Genomic DNA, 21,157 nt, shown 5'->3' with positions numbered 1-21,157 from the left:
TGTATCGCTTTCACATCTATGTCGTGAAAAGTTGAGGCACACACCATGTTATCATGAAAAGGCTAATGTTATTTAAGACAAAATTCGTATAAGGCTCTGTTTCTTTTCATTGCCATTATACATGGTATATATATCTGCTTGGAAAATTAGTATTTTTATGGTACTGATACCGGTGCTTAGAAATCCGTTTTGACTATTAATTTGTATAATGTCTTTTGAGGGTGAAGGTCATATAATTATAACAATTTTTTTAAAGTGAAATTTTTAAAGCTTATTATGCCATTTGAAAGTAATTGGAGGGGCTACTTTGGTCAGATAAAAGCATAAGTATTTATCATTTGTTTTGGAATATCAAGTCTCGTACATCCGAGATTTATGTTGCTACAAACGCATAACAAGTTCGTCCAATAAAAAAATTGTTATGGTCTGCTATTGGCCAATCAAAAACAGCCCGCGTTAGGTTTAAACGTTCTAGCTGTGACATGTCAGTTCTGTGCAAATGATGCTGTGTGAAAGAGTGTGTAAAAGTTGATGTGTATTGTGTACATTGTTATCTTCACTTGTTGAATATCACAAACAAACAAAATGAATACCAGAGCAGCTTCTGTGAGTATTTTAATGTCTTTTTCATTCATCATATTAAGGATATTTCTCAGATTAAGGTCACCGATCTTCATCCTCGCATATTTTTTTGGAAGGATCGGTATGTTGTTTATTTAGGCGCTTCAACAATTCTTCAAAACCTAGGACCATGAAATGGATTGACCGTTGTGGTTACAAAATGTTTTTTTGAATGTTCATAACATTGCATAAGTCTTTTTCATTAATTGTGAGTTTAAATTGATGGTTCAAGTCAGAACTGTATAAATCATTCTCATTTTCATGTTTAATCTTGTCCAATCGAACTGTTCTAAAAATAAATTTAAAATGGTATTGTTGCTGTCTTCATTTGACTGTGGCAAATGACAAACATGGTTAAAGATGCAAGTCAAAACGTAACTTCTAACCTGCAGTGAGAAAAGTATACAGAATTTTGTTTATAATAAATACCTTGTATTAAAGCATTTTTTATCATTCCAGTCGAAGGACACCCATACATTCTGTACAATTGTGTGTACTTGGGTGTGGTATAATAAAAATATTAGCATTTTAGTGATTGACTTGCAAGGGACTGCTTTTGTACTAAACCAAGACTGTTAAAATAGGCATCCCGAGTCATGTTGACCATTTTGTTTTGGCAGACAGTGTTGATACCCACTGCTGATAATTCAATGGTGAATGCAGCACCGCCATTCGTCCACATGCTTTTCGATATTCAAAGTAGAAACCGATATCCAACACTTTATTTACCCCTTAGCTAAATGTTCTTTAGGATGAAACATTTAATTCAAAAGTTAATATTTATATTTATTAATAACAAAGATGGGCTTGTCGGTGCCTTTCTGTTTACATACATGATGTAAACATTGAAGGCCTGTTTCTAGAGTTAACTTTAGTCCAAATAATTGTAAATCCTTCACATACAAATTGCCAAATGCCCCCACACCCCAGGGACCATAAGTAAGGCACATTCCCCGCTATATTTGGCGTGAACACAACCACCGCATTCACCCGGCATTTCGGGGCCAACGGGAAAGTAAAAACACGGCCCATTTCCCCAGCTATCCCTGGTATACCCCCGGACCTTGGGGGGTGGGGGTGGTTACAATTGACTGGTTCATTACGTCCATAAATTATCATAAAAATAAGAAATATTACTGGATAATGTTATTTAATATATAACGAATAATTATGAGTTTGATGGGGTTTTCTTCATTTCTTTCTGTCAAAACATAACGCAAGGCTGCAGTTCAGTTTTACAACAATGGACCACTTCTGTCATGGCCGAGTTGTTACAATTGTATTAAGGTCTATCACGAAGCTTGTTGGAGGTGGCCGAGTTATTACGCTTGGGTCGAGTTGCTTGATATAATTGTAGTCTGTGTCAGTCAAGTTTCGTTTTATTGGAAACTAGATCATGTGTTTAATGCTGGTTTTTGTGCAAAATAGCTTTGTACTTACATGGTAAAATATGAATATAAACCTTTATTATCCATTTCAAACATAAAATACTTCACCAAATACAATTTCAATATTTTTCAAACCCACCCAGTTTTTGCACAAACCTGTTTAGACGTTAGGGATTGAAAGAATCCTGTATAACACGTCTATTATTTTAGACTAGAGTTAATGTTTGTGTTTAAAAAAAAAATAATTACTAAGTACCAAATAAATTTGGAATTAAGATTCATGTAAAACAATCTTGTTTAGCATATTATATTATATAGTTAAGGTGTCGCAGGATGAAACTGCTCGCAGGATTTTAGATGAAAATGCTCCCTGATACTTCTGTCTATACATGTACATAAAGTGGAGAAATCTGCCATTCTGGGACCCAAGGAAAGCATTTTTTTCACATGTAATACTAATGCTCCTTGTGAAAAGTAGAATGTTTATCTTTAATACAGTTACTAGCAGGCAACCAGAATATTGGTAAGCATGCGCACACTGGAAACCATAACAAATGCATTGGTCCATCTATAAACCACATGGGTCTTCTGGTTCATCATTGAATACTTCACTGATTTTGTTTTAAAACCATACCAATTTTAAGAAATATTTATTTTAAAATTTGTTATAACATTTCAGGCTAGTCAGAGAATGGTCCTTCAGAGCAATGCTGACAATATGGATGCTATATCACAAGCCAAGGCACACCTGCAACAGAGGCCACAGACCGCCCATGCTTTACAAAGGAACACACTTGGTGATATTGGGAATAAAGTCTCAGCAATCCAGATAACGGATGGAAACAAAAAAGGACCAATAAAAAAAGAAATTGTACAGATTAACACCAGACCTCAAAAAGCATTGACCAAAGCCAAAGCTACATCATCACTGCGGGCACTTGCAGAGGAACCGACTAAACCGGTATGAAAGCAGCTTTAATACTTGACAAAGTTGAAAAGTACAGTATCTTAAGCTTTGTGAATTGTTTACCAATTTCGCTTAAAATAGCATCTTATTAAATTTGCATGTGAAATTGTTGTATCATATTTTTTTAACTCCAGGTATCTGACCTATAAACAACCACTGCTCAAGGTTATAAGGTATAAGGCATTCTGTAGTTTTTACTTGTAAATTAAAATTGAAAATGGCTTGTTCACAGGTTGTTTATGATGATTTCCAATTTGTTGAGCCATCCAAGACCTCCACAGTGCCAACTGCCACAGTTCATCCACTGCCTTCCGGACCTGCCCCTATGGACATCAGTGATGCTGGCCCAGAAGCATTTTCTAAAGCTTTGCTTAATGTACAAGACATTGATGCTAATGATAAAGAAAACCCTCAACTAGTCAGCGAATATGTCAATGAGATCTATGAATACATGCGGATGCTTGAGGTAAGCATTCTGTAATTAAATTTTAAGTTTCAATAATTTGAAACATCTTCAGTATCAACAGCAATGTTTTAAAATTTGTGGGGTTAATAAAGGGTTAATAAAAAGTTGCATACACTTTCTGTATCTCAATGTTGCTTGGTACATTAGGGCATTGACACCACAACTAATTATTTACGTGTCAACTATCATTATTGGTAAGAATGTGCAAATTCTAAACATTTTAAAATTTGCTCTCACAGACTCGATTCCCAGTGCGACAAGGCTACCTTGACCAACAGGAGATCACAGGGAAGATGCGTGCAATCTTGATCGACTGGTTGTGCCAGGTCCACCACAGGTTTCACCTCCTCCAAGAAACTCTTTACCTCACTGTTAGCATCATTGACAGATTCTTACAGGTAAGATGCTCTTATTTTCACAACCATTTAACAGTTTAAGTTATAACAATCAAAATGTTTTAAAAGTAAGAACAACTAAGTACCTTCCCTTATTAACTATTGGTTGGGATAATATTGTTGGTGACTTGCTTAACAAGCTAGAATATTCATTTCATTTTTTTAGGAACGTCCTGTGAGCAAAAACAAGCTACAGCTCGTGGGAGTCACTTCAATGTTAATAGCATCAAAATATGAAGAAATGTATGCCCCTGAGGTTGCAGACTTTGTATACATCACAGACAATGCCTACACCAAAAAGGAAATTTTAGAAATGGAGCAAACAATTATTAGAGCCTTAAACTTCAGTTTTGGAAAGCCATTATGTTTGCATTTTCTTCGGAGGAATTCCAAAGCAGGACAGGTATGTCTGTTATGAGTAATGGTATTTAACAAGTTTTCAATAATTGCTTAAGTAATTCTCTTCCCAAACTGCTTGAAATAATTTGAATCTTTTAAAACTGCAGATTAAGAATTTGGATGGCTTCCAATATTGGAAATATAGTTTGATAATTGATCATACATTGTCAACTAAGCTCAATTTGACTCATTGACAACTTGATGGATTAACAAAATAGCCTTTGTATTTGGTTACAAGTTAACATAGAGTATGTTTGCATTGATGATTGCAGGTTGACGCTAGTAAGCACACCCTTGCCAAGTACCTGATGGAGCTGACTATTGTAGAGTATGACATGGTGCAATATCTTCCCTCACAGATAGCTGCAGCTTCCCTCTGTCTTTCTATGAAGCTTCTGGATGGTGGCAAATGGGTAAATTATATTAACAGTGTTGAACCAACAAGTTGGTGATAAGAGCTTTTATAAAATGTTTGCTTGATAAAAATAGTATTTATCATACTATGAAAAACACGTATAAAATAAATATATTGCAAATATTCTAATCTGCTATCATGCAGGGTTCGAATTCAGCTTTGAGCAGCACTCGCAAAATTTTGCGAGTGCTTTTTGAGGCAACTCGCAAGATGAAAATTCAACTTGCATTTTTATTATTTGCTTTATTCCCTTATAATATTGTCTAATTAAAGTAGAAACTAAAATTACACCCAAGACATATTATAAATATTAAAAAGTATCGATCTTGTGTGACTCGACTACTAGAACTTAAAGATGTCTTATTCTTTTTTGGGGGTACGGAAAGACTCATCAGATGCTGGCTGCAGATTTCAATAAGTATATAAGTATTAAAAACAATAACATTTTAAATTTAAGATAAATAAAAGCAACAGTAAATTAAGCGTGGATGCTTTGGACCATGAAATATATCGATTGGCGAAGTCTATTCACTTCGACAGTTGGGCGGAAATATATTCGAAGGTTGATGGGGTTTACATGAGTGCGCGAAAGCGCTAAATTTAGCCAATGATTGAGCTAGGTTATTACGTCATTTGTATTCAACTTTGCATTATGCACGTCTCGGAGCATCCCAGAAAGATTCGAGATAAAACTCTTATTTTTAAAAACTTGCTAGAGCGTAACTCCGTACTGTCTTCTTTATACTGGTAGTGTAATCATGCCACTTACAGGCTGTTTACACTCGACTACATAGCGGAGTTAAGTTAATGTTTATTTTACTTTCTTTCAACATTTTGTGGTCTAGAAAAAGCCACTCGCAGAATTTTGCGAACTTGAATAAAAGTCACTCGCAATTTACAAATGTTGCTCGCATTTTGCGAGTATGCGAGTCTAAATTCGAACCCTGTCATGGACATTTTGCTAAAATCAAAAAACATTTCAAATCAAAATTGCAGACTGAGACATTGGACCACTACAGCTCATTCACTGAAGAGGACCTTTTGCCTACCATGCAGAAACTGGCCACTCTAGTCATCAAACAGGAGGACCCTAAACTCAAGCTCACTGTAAGTTGACAATGTGACAATACCAATGTAAAGAATTTTATCAATTTTATTAAGATGTATATTAATTAATCCTTTATCAACATTCAGAAAGTCCACCATTTCTATACAATTATTACAGTGCTGATCAATTGTAGAATAGTTACAAAATGGATTTGTAAAGATTTTGTTAGGAAATCTTTGAAAAAATATTTATTGCTTTGAATATTGTGACCAATTTGTGATTTATAGCACATTTTTTTCCTTTTCAGGCCATTAAATTGAAATACTCTAGTTCCAAGTTTATGAAGATAAGCAGTATAGCAGCATTAAAATCTCCACTAGTGCAGGAGTTGGCCTCAAACAGTTCTTGATGGCATAGTCCTCATATAGCCAAGCTCAACTTGTGATATTATCTGTATGATCTTACTGTCTGTGATCATTGTCTGGCCAGACCGCCATTCCAGTTATTTATTTTGTTGATGGGTAGATAATCATAAAACTAAGTTAGTGATTTGTGTGAAATGTGATGCACTTGGAAAAATGACGGCCATCGGCTGAAATGTCCAAACAAATACAGATGTTAGGTTGAAGTGACATTGCATTTAGCTGCTCAAGGATTTCATATTTATTGCAAAGTGTTGTAGTACAGAACAAAACAAAAAAATAGAAAAAGTAAAAAATTAAACTGCATAAATTATTCAGATCCTAATTTTTTAACTGACAAATCTTAGATATTAGAAATATTCCGTCCAAAATTTTACATAGATCTGAATATTTTATCAGCATTTTGGTGTTGCTTTTGGTTACGAAGCAGGGTAGCATGTTTTTAAAAATCCCCTATAGTGCTACTGTAGAAAATTGAATCAAATTTTATAACCACTTGACCAAATTAACACTTGTCAACAAATCATATTCTCCCTGCTTGGTACTTTGTGTGTGCCATAACGTTTCGTAGTTCTGTTGTAAGAATTTATGCGACTTGTGGATGCAATCATGAATATGCCTTTGGACATTGTAGGCACATACAAATCATGTACAACAGTTTTTAGCCTTAGTTTGGTAAAAGGGGTGCTAAATTTTTTTGGGAAATGAACACCTGCACATGTCCAAGGCTAACTAACATTTGTGGTAATCATGTTTCTAGTGTATGGTCCTGAAACCCCCTTATATACAACAATCTTTTAACTATTGTTTTTTTATTGAACATGTACCCGCATTTGTAGAAAATGTATGTTTCCGTTTGTTGTATATAATGATGGTTTTCAGTGGCTCTGCACATGATTTCAGTAGCATTTAGAGTAGTTTTGTAGGCTTTTAGACTATTGTATATTCTTGTATATATTTATATTTTACGAAATAAAAGATGATTATATACACTTGTTTCTGAAAATGATTTTACAAAATGGTTTAAGGCAGCAGCACAATCCTGTTGCATGATAGACGCTCTGACAGTTTATGGATTTTGTTAAAAAACCCTTATATAATAGCAAGTTAAACTTGTCATTTAAGCAACAAAACTGGAATGTCTGAAGTTATTTCAAAATCTGTCCTGTGTACAGGAGAGCATGGCTTTAGAACTGCAAAGACAAACGCTGTGATCATAAGTACTGGAAGTCCTAAAAAAACAATTTCATCTTGGTCTTATTTTTTATGGTCAACGAAACGGGACCTTGTCCATAACTCGTCCCTCAACTTGAAATAACTGGTTATGCCCCTTGATAGATTGAAAGTCCTGCAAAACTTGATTGTAATCTGTTATAACTAAGGCAAGTGTACAATCGTGAAGTGGTATGAGTAAATGTTGGTGTTTGTAAGTAAGCGTGAAGTTGAAACTCTCAAGTAAAGGTGAATGATTACGTCATTGATTCAATATATAATGATCAATAAAAACCACCAAGACACTATTGACATTGATGTGAAGTTCCGTTAGAAAACCGAGGTAAAATGAAGTTTAGGCTAATCTGAAATGTTGCACTTGCCAAATGATTTGTGGATATTTTTTTATGATAATTGTGCCACCTAGGACATGGAGGGTAAAAAATTGAAATTCAAAAACTCATCTAGTATGCCCGCCATAATCATCCAGGACAGCTTGGCATCTGCCTCGAGTACTAAGAATGAGACGTATGCGGTACTGGTGGATGCTATGCCACTCCCAGAAGCGCCTGTACAAGCTCGGCCTTGTTGATGAAGTGACATCCACTATGTACCGGACATCCAAAAGATGCTCAATGGGACTCGAGTTCGGAGACGAGACGGGCCAGGGCAAACATTCATGTTCTTACGTGTCATAAAGTAAGTAGTGAGTCGGGCTGATAGGGTCCGGGCCATTGGAAAATGGTGACATCATGTTGATCTTGCAAGCAAGGCACCACACATGCTTTGGGGATGTCATCGACATACCACTGGGCCTTCTGATTTCCTTGCACTACTGTCTTGTAGTGCCAGGATATGCCTGCCCAGACTCCCTAGCAAGAGTGTGTCTGATGCAACAGTTGGCGAACTGTTCACCCCTTCGACGCCATACCATATGCCTACCATCAAGCATATCTATGCAAAATCTGTCCTCTTCTGAATAAAACTTCTTTCCACTGATTTTGCGTCCATCCTAGATGTTGGCGAGACCACAATAATTATTGGCAGCTCCTACATCTTTCCGGCGTAAGACGTTGCCCCTGTACGCATTATAAATGCCATCTCTGCATCCAGTAAACGTCAAAGGACCGTTGATCGATGGATACGTTGCTGATTGTATCCGCATGTCTCCCAGGCAGTCTGTACTGATGTCCCGAAGTGGTCTCAAGGGATAGGACAATATGACTGTCTTGTTGGAGAGATGTCACTCGTTGAAGACCTGGGCGCGGCAGATCTGCTACAGTGCTGGTTTCATTGTGTCTTCACTAATATAGTCGAATGAGATCAATTCATCATTTGTGCAACTGCGTGGTACGACATACCACCGGCTACCATACCGGTTCATGATGTGTGTCACTCAAACGTCCCATTGTGTAAAAGCTATAGCCAAACCTTTTGCTGGCATTTTTACAGTCTGGAGTTTAGTTGTGTACCGACGATTTTGCAGAATGGACATTAAATATCCTTCAAACTACCACGCTATGTTATTCCAAATCTGTTTAAACAAGATGTTGATGTATCGAAATTAAAATATGCCCTAATTCGCTGTATATAATTTTGTTTACATTTTGGTCCATTGACTGCACGTGTATTGGGTTTCCTCCATAATATGGGCTGGGGAAATGTTACAGTTTGTAAGGAATAAAAGTATCTATCATGTGTTTCCGGTACGGATAGAAAAATCCGACCCGAGGGCACGTGTGTAAGCCGGTAACGAGGCTTGTCGAGTTACCGGCCATGCAGCGTGCCCGAGGGTCGGATTTTTCTTGCATATCTAAATTTATCAATTTGTGGAAAAAATGACGTAGAAAACAAACTTTTGTACAATTACACCAAAAAGGGCTTGCGACGTTGTTTACTGACGTCATAAAGCGCAGGAATTTTAAATAAATAAAAAAAAGCGTTCTTAACGATGATTTATTTCCAATTTTTAATTAAAAGTCTTGCTAACATATATATTTGATTGCGCTTTATTGAAATGGCATAACATATTTTTCATTAACCATACAATAAAAGAAATAAGAAGTGGCACATTGTTGCGCGAGGCTCATCTTACATGGGGTATGTAAGATGGGGTTTTCCAGCACTGGTCACATGACAAGAAACACACGTCTGGTGCAAGAAAATACGATCCACTAGCTTTGAAAGTTTAAAGGAAACAAAGTACACAACTCCCAAAACATCTTCTGTTGATAAGAAATATGTTCTGTATTTAAATACCATTTATTAGCGTGACAGATGGTCATTGAGGGTTTTTTCTTTAAAATACATATTAAAACTTAATGTGACAGGTGGACTGATCAGATTTTGACGGGTGATGCTGGTTTCATGGTGTGTTTTGTAAAACATTTTTTGTGTAAATTGATTTTACAAGCAACTATAATTAGTGCATATAGTGATTACATATAGAGCACAATCATATTGATTACATAAACTGCACAATGATATTGATTTCATATAGTGCACATGGTGATAACATTTTGCACTCAGTGGTTACATATAGCGCATAAAGTAATCATTAGGGTACATTTGCGATTTCCCTACCAAATTTAAGGACCTTATGCCCAAGCATACTTAAGTTATCAATAAAAAATACAAGTTTTTTTGTTACAGGTCATTAACACGTTCGACCTACTGACCTCAAAGCATAGGAGCCATCTTATGCCTACCCTTCGAGAACAATATGCCCAAGGATACTCTATTTATCATCTTTTTGTGTTCTAAAGCCATCTGTTGGACATGACAAAACTCACTACCAAGTTTCAGGAACATAGGCTCAAGTAACTCAAGATATCAATCAGAAAAGCTTTTTGTGTTCAAGGTCATTTTAACCTACTGACCACAATTAATGTGGGTCACTGATATAAATGTCCCAAAGAAACCTATTTCAAGCAAATTCCTTTGTTCAATAAGCACTGGTTTTACCCACGTAACCTGTCCAAGGGAATATAAAAGCATCCAAGTTGTAAGTTGTTTGAATATTTATTCTAGTATATTTTGAACACACATAAAATGTGGTAGCTTCTAAGAGATTCATACAATGAAAACTTTATATAAAACAATGAAATGACAAACAAACCTTGATTGAATTATAATTTGTGAAACAATCTCTAATATGAAAAAAAGTAAGACGTGCAGTAATTTAAACAGCTATCAGGACTTCTACCAAGCATTAACAAATCACCAATAAACTGACACCGTATTGTCTTAGTCACTGGAAAATACATGCATAATGTGAAGTTTCACACATTAAGCATGAGACTAAGAATCAGTATCTCATGCCTTCCTTATTCAATCTCAAACATTTGCAAGTTGTCTATGCCCGTACTCATCAAAAAGATTTTTCTTTGACATCTAATGGTGAAAAGATTTAAAATATGTCTATGAACTTTTCTTATAACAATTTATTAATAAAGCTAAAGAGAAGTGAGTTGCAAATGTCACACACCAGGATATTCTCTTGAACACTTTCTCCAGGGTCTGCCCTTGGAACACTTTCTCCTGGGTATGCCCTTGAACACTTTCTCCTGGGTATGCCCTTGAACACTTTCTCCAAGGTTTACCCTTGCACACTTTCTCCAGAGTCTGCCCTTGAACACTTTCCCTAGGGTATGCCCGTGAACACATTCTCCAGGGTATGCCCTTGAACTCTTTCTCCAAGGTATGCCCTGGAACACTTTCTCCAGGGTTTGCCCATGAACACTTTCTCCAGGGTCTGCCCTTGAACACTTTCTCCAGGGTCTGCCCTTGAACACTTTCTCCAGGGTCTGCCCATGAACACTTTCTCCAGGGTTTGCCCTTGAACACTTTCTTCAGAGCCTGCCCTTAAACACTTTCTATGGGGTTTGCCCTTGAACACTTTCTCCAGGGTCTGCCCTTGAACACTTTCTCCAGGGTAAAACTTTCTCCAGGGTCTGCCCTTGAACACTTCCTCCAGGGTAACACTTTCTCCAGGGTCTGCCCTTGAACACTTTCTCCAGGGTCTGCCCTTGAACACTTTCTCCAGGGTATGCCCTTGAACTCTTTCTCCAAGGTATGCCCTTGAACACTTTCTACAGGGTTTGCCCTTGAACACTTTCTCCAGGGTCTGCCCTTGAACACTTTCTCAAGGGCAAAACTTTCTCCAGGGTCTGCCCTTGAACACTTCCTCCAGGGTAACACTTTCTCCAGGGTCTGCCCTTGAACACTTTCTCCAGGGTCTGCCCTTCAACACTTTCTCCTGGGTATGCCCTTGAACACTTTCTCCTGGGTATGCCATTGAACACTTTCTCCTGGGTATGCCCTTGAACACTTTCTCCAAGGTTTACCCTTGAACACTTTCTCCAGGGTATGCCCTTGAACACTTTCTCAAGAGTCTGCCCTTGAACACTTTCCCCAGGGTATGCCCTTAACACATTCTCCAGGGTATGCCCTTGAACTCTTTCTCCAAGGTATGCCCTTGAACACTTTCTCCAGGGTTTGCCCATGAACACTTTCTCCAGGGTCTGCCCATGAACACTTTCTCCAGGGTTTGCCCTTGAACACTTTCTTCAGAGCCTGCCCTTAAACCATTTCTACGGGGTTTGCCCTTGAACACTTTCTCCAGGGTCTGCCCTTGAACACTTTCTCCAGGGTAAAACTTTCTCCAGGGTCTGCCCTTGAACACTTCCTCCAGGGTAACACTTTTTCCAGAGTCTGCCCTTGAACACTTTCTCCAGGGTCTGTTTTTGAACACTTTCTCCAGGGTCTGTTTTTGAACACTTTCTCCAGAGTATGCCCTTGAACACTTTCTCCAGAGTATGCCCTTGAACACTTTCTCCAGGATCTGCCCTTGAACACTATATCCAGAGTATGCCCTTGAACACTTTCTCCAGGTAATGCCCTTGAACACTTTCTCCAGGGTCTGCTTTCTAATAAAAGGGACTTTATAGAAGTCGCATAAAGAAAAGACTTGTTAGTTGAAATCTTGCACTTAACTTCAGCTTACTGGTATAATGCCGCTGTTTTTGAGATGCTTTTACAACTATAACCACTGAATGAAAATACTTCATTTGCACTATATGAAAATCCAATCTCACTGAAGCACATTTACTGCCAGTGCGCTTCGACACCACAAAAAAGTTTATACACAACAAGAAACAAGCGTCCTGGTCTGCCTTCTGTATTCCTTATCCTGCATGATCTAATTAAAGGCGTGCTTATTAGCCTCGTAAGTGTACTTGTTCCTGTTCAGCTTGCGTGGGGATAGTATTTTCCGGCCTCTCAAGGGTCCCGCCTGTCTTCTCTATGATCTCATGGATGTCTAGGGCCTCACCTGTAAGGGGATATACATTTGCTGAAGTAGGTTTGGCTAACAGTAATGAGCAATTTTCTGTCGTCAGTGAATTAAGCAGAAATAATCGAAGGATGTACATGTAGCATATACTAGTGACCATAATCATCAAGCACTTCATGTACACGTTGATTTTAGATGGGAGCGCAACCTGGCATGCATCCTTTCTAAAATTGTTCAAGTTTACTTTTTTTATGTTAATATCCAAGAGAATGCACTTTTTAATGCATATTACTTTCATACAAGAATGGCTAAATATTTCTTTTCAAGTGACCTTAAACCCAATTAACTTATTTGGGATGAGGGCATACTCTTAGTTGCGCTCCCAAAATGCGCCCCTTGTCACGGCAAATCCTGATACCTGCCCTTGCATGTGCATTCCTACTTGAACAATTGACTTCATAATGGTGTGATTATGATTGCATGAACCAATTAAAATCATTAATCATTAAATAGATCATTCATTATCAACTTATTTTTAAACATTTTAGTGAATGTCAATATACAGGGAGACAGAATAAGTCAAACAGTGTCAGGATGCATTGATTTACACATGGTTATGTCTGGTAACAACATAATACCAGAACAGTACAGTACCCATTGGTATCTGGTATCCCATGTGTAGGCCATGGGGGTTGGACGGGGTCACACAATCCATCACAACCTCTTTACGCAAGCACCGGTCAATGTCCACTGCACTGAAGAATGCTACCGACTGAAACCAGGTAAAATAGTATTCAACCTTAGAGCTCACAAATACAGAAACCTTATGTAGACAGGTGTATTATTTCTCCCCTACTTCTAAACTTCAGTTATATTTACATTCCTACACCTCACATAACAACTATCAAAGTCATATGATAACAGTCAAAGTCATGTACATTTGTTATGATCTCACATTGAATAAATTACCCATTAAACAATGATGCAAGAACTTATAAACACTACTAGCATACCAGAGGAAGGTCATTCATGCCAAGACTGTGAGCGAACATGGAGCGTGTGAGAAGGTTGGTAATCTGAAGGGCAAGGGCTGCTCGATGCCGATCCTCCTCCACAACAAGGTACCTAAGAACATACAAACATGTGTTAGATTAACGTACCTGGAGAGATTAATTGAGATACTGAGTTGACCCCAAAATCATACATGAAATTTTGCTCACTAACATTGTCACCAAATTTCCTCATGATTGGATAATAAACAGATTGGCTATCATCTGCATTAGTCTTAAGCCTACTATTTTTTTATGTAAAAGGGGCATAACTCTGGAGTTACATATGTCATTTACCTGTCTATCAAACTTGACTGAGACATTACGCACGCAAACACTGTCACCATATTTCATCATGATTAGAATAAGAATACAGGTACTATTAAGTTATTGTCTGCACACGACAAAAACATCTTACGTTTAAATGTTAAGGAGCTGTTACTGAAAGGGGCAGATACTGAATAGTAATTATAAGATATACCCTACAATCAAAGTATAACAAGACATTATGCCCCAAAACACTGTCAAAGGTTTATCAACATTAGTTAAAAAATACTTAAGTTATTGTCTGTCTGCACAAGATTTTGCTAAACCCTAAAATCAATCTTAAAGACACTGCAATATATACCCCATAAGAAATACCTGTATGTCACCTCCAGAAAACTGAGGAATGAATGACTGACAGGATGATTATAATATGATGCCAGTAAAAACTTGAGATGCCGCAATGCGACAAAACCAGGTTTTTCAATTTGAATTCAGCAAATTATTTTCTAGTATGAGTAAGAAAAAAGCAGCAGCCTTTCTCTTTACTTTTATAAACAAGAGACTTAACTGAACATAACTATAAGTAGTGGAGTGTCTTATGTGTATAGTTTAGCTGCCACATTCATATCAAGTTTCATGACCTTGACCCTCCATCCCCATCAAAAGCAGTCAAAAGCTAGCTATTTACACTAAATTTCCTCTCTATCCATCAATCCTTACTTAAGGTTTTGGCAGAATCCATTTTTCTGTTTTAAGTAACAATGACTTTGACCTCAAACCCCTCGAAAGCAATCCTAAGCTAGCTCTTCCATAAGCTTCCTACACTTCAAGTTGATTCACTTTCCATCAATCAAAATAAAGTTATTGGTTGGAACCAAATTTCTATTTTGAGTAACAGTGACCTTAACCCCACATCCCCCTTAAAAGCAATCCCAATCCAGCTCTTCACATAAGCTACCTCCACACTAAGTTTTATCACATTGCATCAACGCTTAAAGTTATTTGGCGGAAACAAATGTCTAACAACCAACAGGCCAGCCATATCTTCATCTTTTTAACATGAAAACATGGTTAAAAATATTGGATCATAATAATGGTTTTAACTGGCACTAGAGACTTAACCTTACTGTTACCTATTACCTGACTTCATTACTACCTGACTTCATCATGTATGGAGATGGCAAAGCGTCCATTGATACCGTATTCCTCAAACAACCACTGCATGGAAACAAGCATCAGATGCAGATAGTCTACTGCCGAGCTCTGTACCACCCAGTTGATACGGGATGTCATAAACTGAAATAGAATCATAAAGATGCTTATTTCTTAACAATATTCTTTCAATTTTGATATACTCAAGAACATTAAAGCACTTAATGCCACTATTTTGAAACCAAATCAATCCTATTTCCAGTTATAGCATTAATGATCTTGGTACCGTAATTCACATTGATCTTAAACTAAATTCAATAGCAACATGCCCAAAGGACGAGGCAGAAATTACAGCAAGTTTGTGTATATGTACCACTGTATTTAACTGTATTATTTTGTAAGGCAAGATTAAGCCTTTTAAGAGTGAGAGCTGTTTCTTATATGATGGTAATTTATATGACACTGACTTACGGACATGAAGACAACTTCTTCATCTATAAAAATTATTCTTGATACACATTCTGTGAGACACAAATTATAACCATACTATGAAATCCCTATCTGCCTCCATTGGACACTTAGTGTGACCTTGACCTTTACGGTAAGAGCACAAATGCTATATGAAATTTCGATGTGACAACAAAATAAAGATACAACATTTGAGACACAAATTAATCCTACGAAATCTCTTTCAGGCTCAATTCACCAATTAATGTAACCAAAATTTGAATGAAATGGAATAAAATACAGCTGCAACGAGACACTTTGGTACTAACAGACAGACTGCCGACAGACAGTGTGATTTCTATATGCCTCCTCTCTTGGGTTAAAAACTCTATTGATGTAATTTTGTTTATCAAGCATAAATTAATTCTCTAATGGGTTTTACTAGTGTAAATATTCATATAATGTTGTTTTGTTGTACGGTCAAATGCCAAATCAAAGGAGCTCTAACCTCTCCAAAGACAGTGTCAGGTTCGAGAGACTTGCTGATGTGGCAGCCCAAAACGGGTGTCTGTGGGTACCCAGATTGGGCGATGGCCTCCAGTTTGTTGAACATGGCACTTTCACTACCCCCTATCCACCCACGCTTGCTAAAATATGGAAATATACAATGAACAGTGGGTATAATAGTACAGCATATGCATGTATTCTGAAAAAAAGCTGTATATCCAAAGTCTATCATTGTACAAGATCAACTTGCCAAATGAAATTCTCAGGTATTTGTCACAAAAATATAATGGCTCCCCTCCTGGTGATGGATGGTGTTATGAGATATGGACAAAGTTGTGCACTGGGATGACAAGCGAAAATAAGACTGGCCACAGGAGCTACCTGGGATTATATTTGGGGAAGTTGATAATTATTATCCTCAATTGTTTTTGGCTGGACTGTTCATGTGTAAGCCTTACAGTAGTTTAGTATATGAATGGGCCATAACTCCACAAGAAAAAAGCAAATACCAAAATTAATATCACCTGCCAAAGGATTCATTGTCATAGAACCAACATGTCAAGACTCCATTTTAAGCAAAAATACACATAGAGTACTTTATTTAAACAATATAGGGGCTGTAATGGCTCTTGCTATTTGTTGGGGATTTTAAAAATCTTCTATTAACACTTTATTCTTATAAAAGACTTTATCATGCCTCCAACATGAATGTCACAATGCCACAGGACTAGTCATGCAGTGACCCCATATTTTTTCATATTGGGTCACCAGTCTTAATATCATACCAAAATGGTGTCTCTTTTCTGATTCTCGATGAATAAATGAATCATTTCCAAGATACTGTTGGCATCTTGACCAATGTAAACAGGTTGTTGATGTGATATATGTGTGTAACTTGGTTAGTAGGTGATCCGAAATGGGATATACAGAGCTTTTAATAATATAAAACAAATGGCAGATCTTGCAAGGTAAGTTTTGATCCTAGGGTCATTATTTGTGCTTTAAATATCAGGTAAAATATTATGTTTTTTTATAAATCGAAAAACAAGAGCTATCACAGAAACCTGACAAATGCCTCCGAAAGGCCTTCTTTGACAGATAGCCACTAGTAATTGGGCCTATATAGACCTTTGGTATCTATCATAATTTCAATATGATGTTAATGAAAATTGAAAATATTGATTGATTACACTTTTAAAGAAGCAAGTTTGTACAAAGAGATGCTTAGTCACTGCAAGATGGAGTGGACAAGAAATGATCACCCTATCACAATAGCTCAAGCTGAGCACTTTGTGCTTACGTGAGTTAACGACACACATATACAAATATGCCATGAAAAACTTTGCTTTTTTTAAAGAAATCCAAATTCAGCCAACACCATAACAGTACCTCCTTTTACCCTTGGTAGTAGAGAACATGAGTTGAGCTTTATCCTTCGCCTCTGCCCGGGTCAGGCGGTGGTTGAACTGCATTAGCAACTTCTCGGCAAACGTCTGCCCTGCTCCGTAAATACGACCATAGTTGAACACCTTGAAAACAAAATAGCAATCTTGTGGGTCTTTACATATACATCTTTAAACACAATAAATGAGATATTTGCTACTTTTTTTTTAAACATATAAAAACATCTTTAGGACATATCTTGTTGAAGTGTAAGTTTGCATAAATAAGTCCAATCATATTATTTTTTTCCAAAATTTTCACCGATAATATGAACTCCATTCTGTTCAATTTCATTGAAGTTTGTTCTGAGATAAAAAATGAAGACAACCCAACGCAGAAAAGATTGTTTAAAAAATAGAGTTGCACCCCTTTTCTTTTTTTTCCAACCAAATTTTCATTAAGGTATTCAAATTTGGATATTGATAAAATCAGTATTAGAATAAGATTTTGGAGAAATTATAAAGGAATGAAGATGTATGTGGTCAGGGGTGATGAACCCTAAGCAGCACATTATATGTTTTAATTTAAGAACAAATAAATGGACAAAAATAATTACTGGGAAAATCTCTTTTACTTATTAGACATCTGAAAGCATGCTTGGAAGTTTTCAGGTAAAAAGTAGTTTTATTTTGATGCAAAAAATGAACAAAATGGAAAATTCTATTGAAAACCTATTTTTCTCGAATATTGTCTGTGACTGACTATGTTTTCATAACTAATACAAGAACAGAAATTATTGTTAGATTGTAATCTAAATGTTTGTGTCGGTTTTGATATATTGATTTTTTTTTCACTTTCCTATGTCTTTAATTTGGACCAAGTCTACAAACAGCTATCAAAAAAGGTTTGGTTTCATATTATAACAATAAACCTTTGAGAAAAAGTGTCTGGTTACGAACGGCTATCGTTTTATTTGCTAGACAATCAACCACCTGATAAAACTTGTCATTTCATTACTCCTATAAATAAAATAATCGAGGGGTGAATGCGAAAAGGTTCTAAGTGACATTAAATATGGAAGAAAATAGAACCTTTTCGCTTTTTCACCCCTTGTATTGCAAACTACAATAGCTTAACCGTTTCCATGCCATTTCAATCATCGGGATCAAAAGAAGCATTAAAAATAATCATTATAATGTAATTATATAACCATGATTTTTTCAAGCATATATTTACCATACTTAACCAATTTACTAGTAATTTCTCAGCCGCATCTTATCAGAAAGCAACATTACAGTCAATTTGTTGATATTGTTGTAAAAGTCATGAAATTTGTGTGTTAAATATTCCAGCTATTATATATAAGGTAGTTCTGACCTTGGCGTGGTCTCGTGATATCCCAACTGTGTCTGCTACACGACTGTGAAGGTCAGTGCCGTCCTTCTTAGTTCCTTGCAGAGTCATCCAGCCCAAGGCTGTACATCCTGGGGGAACAGAGGGGTACAATTTATAGCATGTTTTACCAATTTCTTTTTTGACCATGAAGAAATATAGTTTTCAATATTTTCTGACAAGATATAAGCTGCATTTTAAAATTTACACATCCTTGTCAGTATAATTTATTTTCGTTTTACAATATTTCCGCATAGGAAAACCAACACCACTAACTTACACTAAGTTTTTCGCAGTTGGTCATGGGGCAAATCCGAAGAAATATTTTATGCAGAGTTATGCAATTTGAGCCATGTGCATATATTGTCATAGTTAGGAATTGTACAGAGTTTCATGTCAGTTGTTTTAACAAAGGTATGGTCAAAATTAAAGTTTTGGTACGACGACCATAACATCTCGTCTGCCGCTGCAACCAACACAATCTAAGGCTATAAACTTACACATGTTTTTTCTTAAAACAAGAGTTGTCACAGTAAATATTGAATGCCTCCAGTTCAAAATGGATTATGTAAATACATATATGCCTACATTCATAAACTTAAGGCATATGTAGGCCAACTTGATGATTGACGTCAAGTCTGGAGGAGTGATACAGTAAGCGGTAGGGATATGAGTCTTGCAACTAATATGTGCAAATGCCTTCAATCCCTCCATGCATGACAAACATACTCATACAGCCTGGACAAGACCAACTATACCTATATATGCATACATGCAGCATTCCATAATGATTAAATTCTAAATGTGACCTTGAACTTTGAGGTAGGGTCGTGAGTATTGCATGACACATATCCTTCATGTACTGAACACATATATTCTAAAATCCCTCACTGCATGAAAAAGTTTAAACCTTGACACAACAAATTGTACTGTAAATGCATATATGTAGCATTTCATAATGTTGAACCTGTAAGTTTGGCCATGACCTTTAAGGTAGGTACGTGAGTCTTGCACCAACACGTCATCTGAATGTACTGAACACATGTGCCATTTATTTTCAAACTCCCACAGTGCATGACAAATTAACATCCCAGATATGATCAACTACACTGTATATTCATAATGATAAACCTGTAAGTGTAGCCTTGACCTCTGAGTGGGGATGTGGGTCTTGCACGTGGCATTTCGTCTTTATGTACCAAACAGATGTGCCAAGTAATTTTAAAATCCCTCCCTACATGACTAAGTTACAGCCAGGACATGATCAACCAACTCTATGTGCATATAAGTAGCACTCTATACTCTGTATGTGACCTTGAACTTCAATGTAGGGTCATGGTTCTTAAAAACAACACATTGTTATATAACACATTGTTATATGTACTTAACAGAGGTGCCAAGTAATTTCAAAATCCTTGCCTGCATGACAAATTGACAGCCCTGACAAGGAAAACCGGACGGATGCACAGGCACGGTGCAAATTAAATATGCCTACCTTTGGGAGCATAAAATATTTACCATGTGTGTTTCCAAAGTTAGAGTCCCCCAGCAAAGCCCCGATCCAGAGTTCCTGTGAGTCAACATCAGCTCCAACAAAACAGTAGCCAGGCGGGGATTGAACCATTGCCTTCAATTCACTTCCAATGCGGTCAGTCTGTAGTGGACCAGGCATATTCACTTATCTGTACATGTATACAAATATTGCACTACTTCAATACCCTAAGTTCTGTACCATGAACAGGGTAATTACCATATTTAATGTAATTAATGGTTGTTTGTGGCTGCCTGTGAAATATGCAATTAAAATAAAATGATGGCTTTATCGGTATCATTTCTGACATATTGACAAGTGCACATTTAACAATATATGGACTGTTATGCGATTTCTAAATGACCTAAATGCAAAACTTTGCTTAACATTGTTAAAGAGGTTATAATAGAAATGTAAATTTTTGAATTATGAAAATTATTTGTAATTTACCAAATTCAGATTTTAAAAGGCAGACCCAGTATGCAGTGAACAAGAATGTCATTTAGTTGACTATAATTTTATTTTTTCATTGAAATTATTTACAGTATCTTATGAAAAAACTCCTTAAACTCTTGCATCAATACACTATTTAACAAGAAAAACAGTTTACTCCTTGAACAAATCTACTGTGTTTTTATATCAAAATTGTAACTCACGTAAGCATTGCTGGCAGTGAGCCACGTTGATTCAACCCCTCGCCGCGTGACAGTGCCCGCAGGAATAATCCGAGGAACTATGGCCCCTAAACTGCTACCCTCGACATAGTCTTCTGACCTATATACATACATGTACCAATATACATA

General features: G+C 36.7%; 2 protein-coding genes across 5 annotated transcripts in view; one reads left to right on the top strand and one right to left on the bottom strand.

The window, feature by feature from the left end:
* Positions 1–452: 452 nt before the first annotated feature.
* On the top strand, positions 453–7,105 carry LOC128226447 (G2/mitotic-specific cyclin-B-like). Its single transcript, XM_052936321.1, has 8 exons — positions 453–606; positions 2,689–2,970; positions 3,209–3,442; positions 3,682–3,840; positions 4,004–4,240; positions 4,509–4,649; positions 5,648–5,758; positions 6,007–7,105. Exons 1-8 carry the CDS (start codon positions 586–588, stop codon positions 6,106–6,108), a joined length of 1,287 nt encoding a protein of 428 aa, XP_052792281.1. The 5' UTR covers positions 453–585; the 3' UTR covers positions 6,109–7,105.
* Positions 7,106–9,340: 2,235 nt separating this feature from the next.
* LOC128228620 (DNA polymerase subunit gamma-1-like) overlaps positions 9,341–21,157 on the bottom strand; it is a 57,363-nt gene continuing 45,546 nt past the window's right edge. For all 4 annotated transcript variants that reach the window (XM_052940033.1, XM_052940032.1, XM_052940034.1 and 1 more), the window contains 9 exons: positions 21,011–21,128; positions 20,342–20,477; positions 18,809–18,915; positions 17,438–17,577; positions 16,050–16,188; positions 15,099–15,238; positions 13,640–13,751; positions 13,281–13,398; positions 9,341–12,665 (listed from right to left, as the gene is read on the bottom strand). In XM_052940033.1, coding sequence (XP_052795993.1) covers positions 12,553–12,665; positions 13,281–13,398; positions 13,640–13,751; positions 15,099–15,238; positions 16,050–16,188; positions 17,438–17,577; positions 18,809–18,915; positions 20,342–20,477; positions 21,011–21,128 — 1,123 coding nt within the window. In that variant the 3' untranslated portion in view covers positions 9,341–12,552. The remainder of the gene's footprint in view (positions 12,666–13,280; positions 13,399–13,639; positions 13,752–15,098; positions 15,239–16,049; positions 16,189–17,437; positions 17,578–18,808; positions 18,916–20,341; positions 20,478–21,010; positions 21,129–21,157) is intronic.

Source organism: Mya arenaria, chromosome 3, assembly GCF_026914265.1.
Source record: "Mya arenaria isolate MELC-2E11 chromosome 3, ASM2691426v1".
Taxonomy (NCBI): Eukaryota; Metazoa; Mollusca; class Bivalvia; order Myida; family Myidae; genus Mya; species Mya arenaria.
The sequence above is the reverse complement of the archived record's forward strand: the minus strand, read 5'-3'. Positions and strand labels throughout refer to the sequence as shown.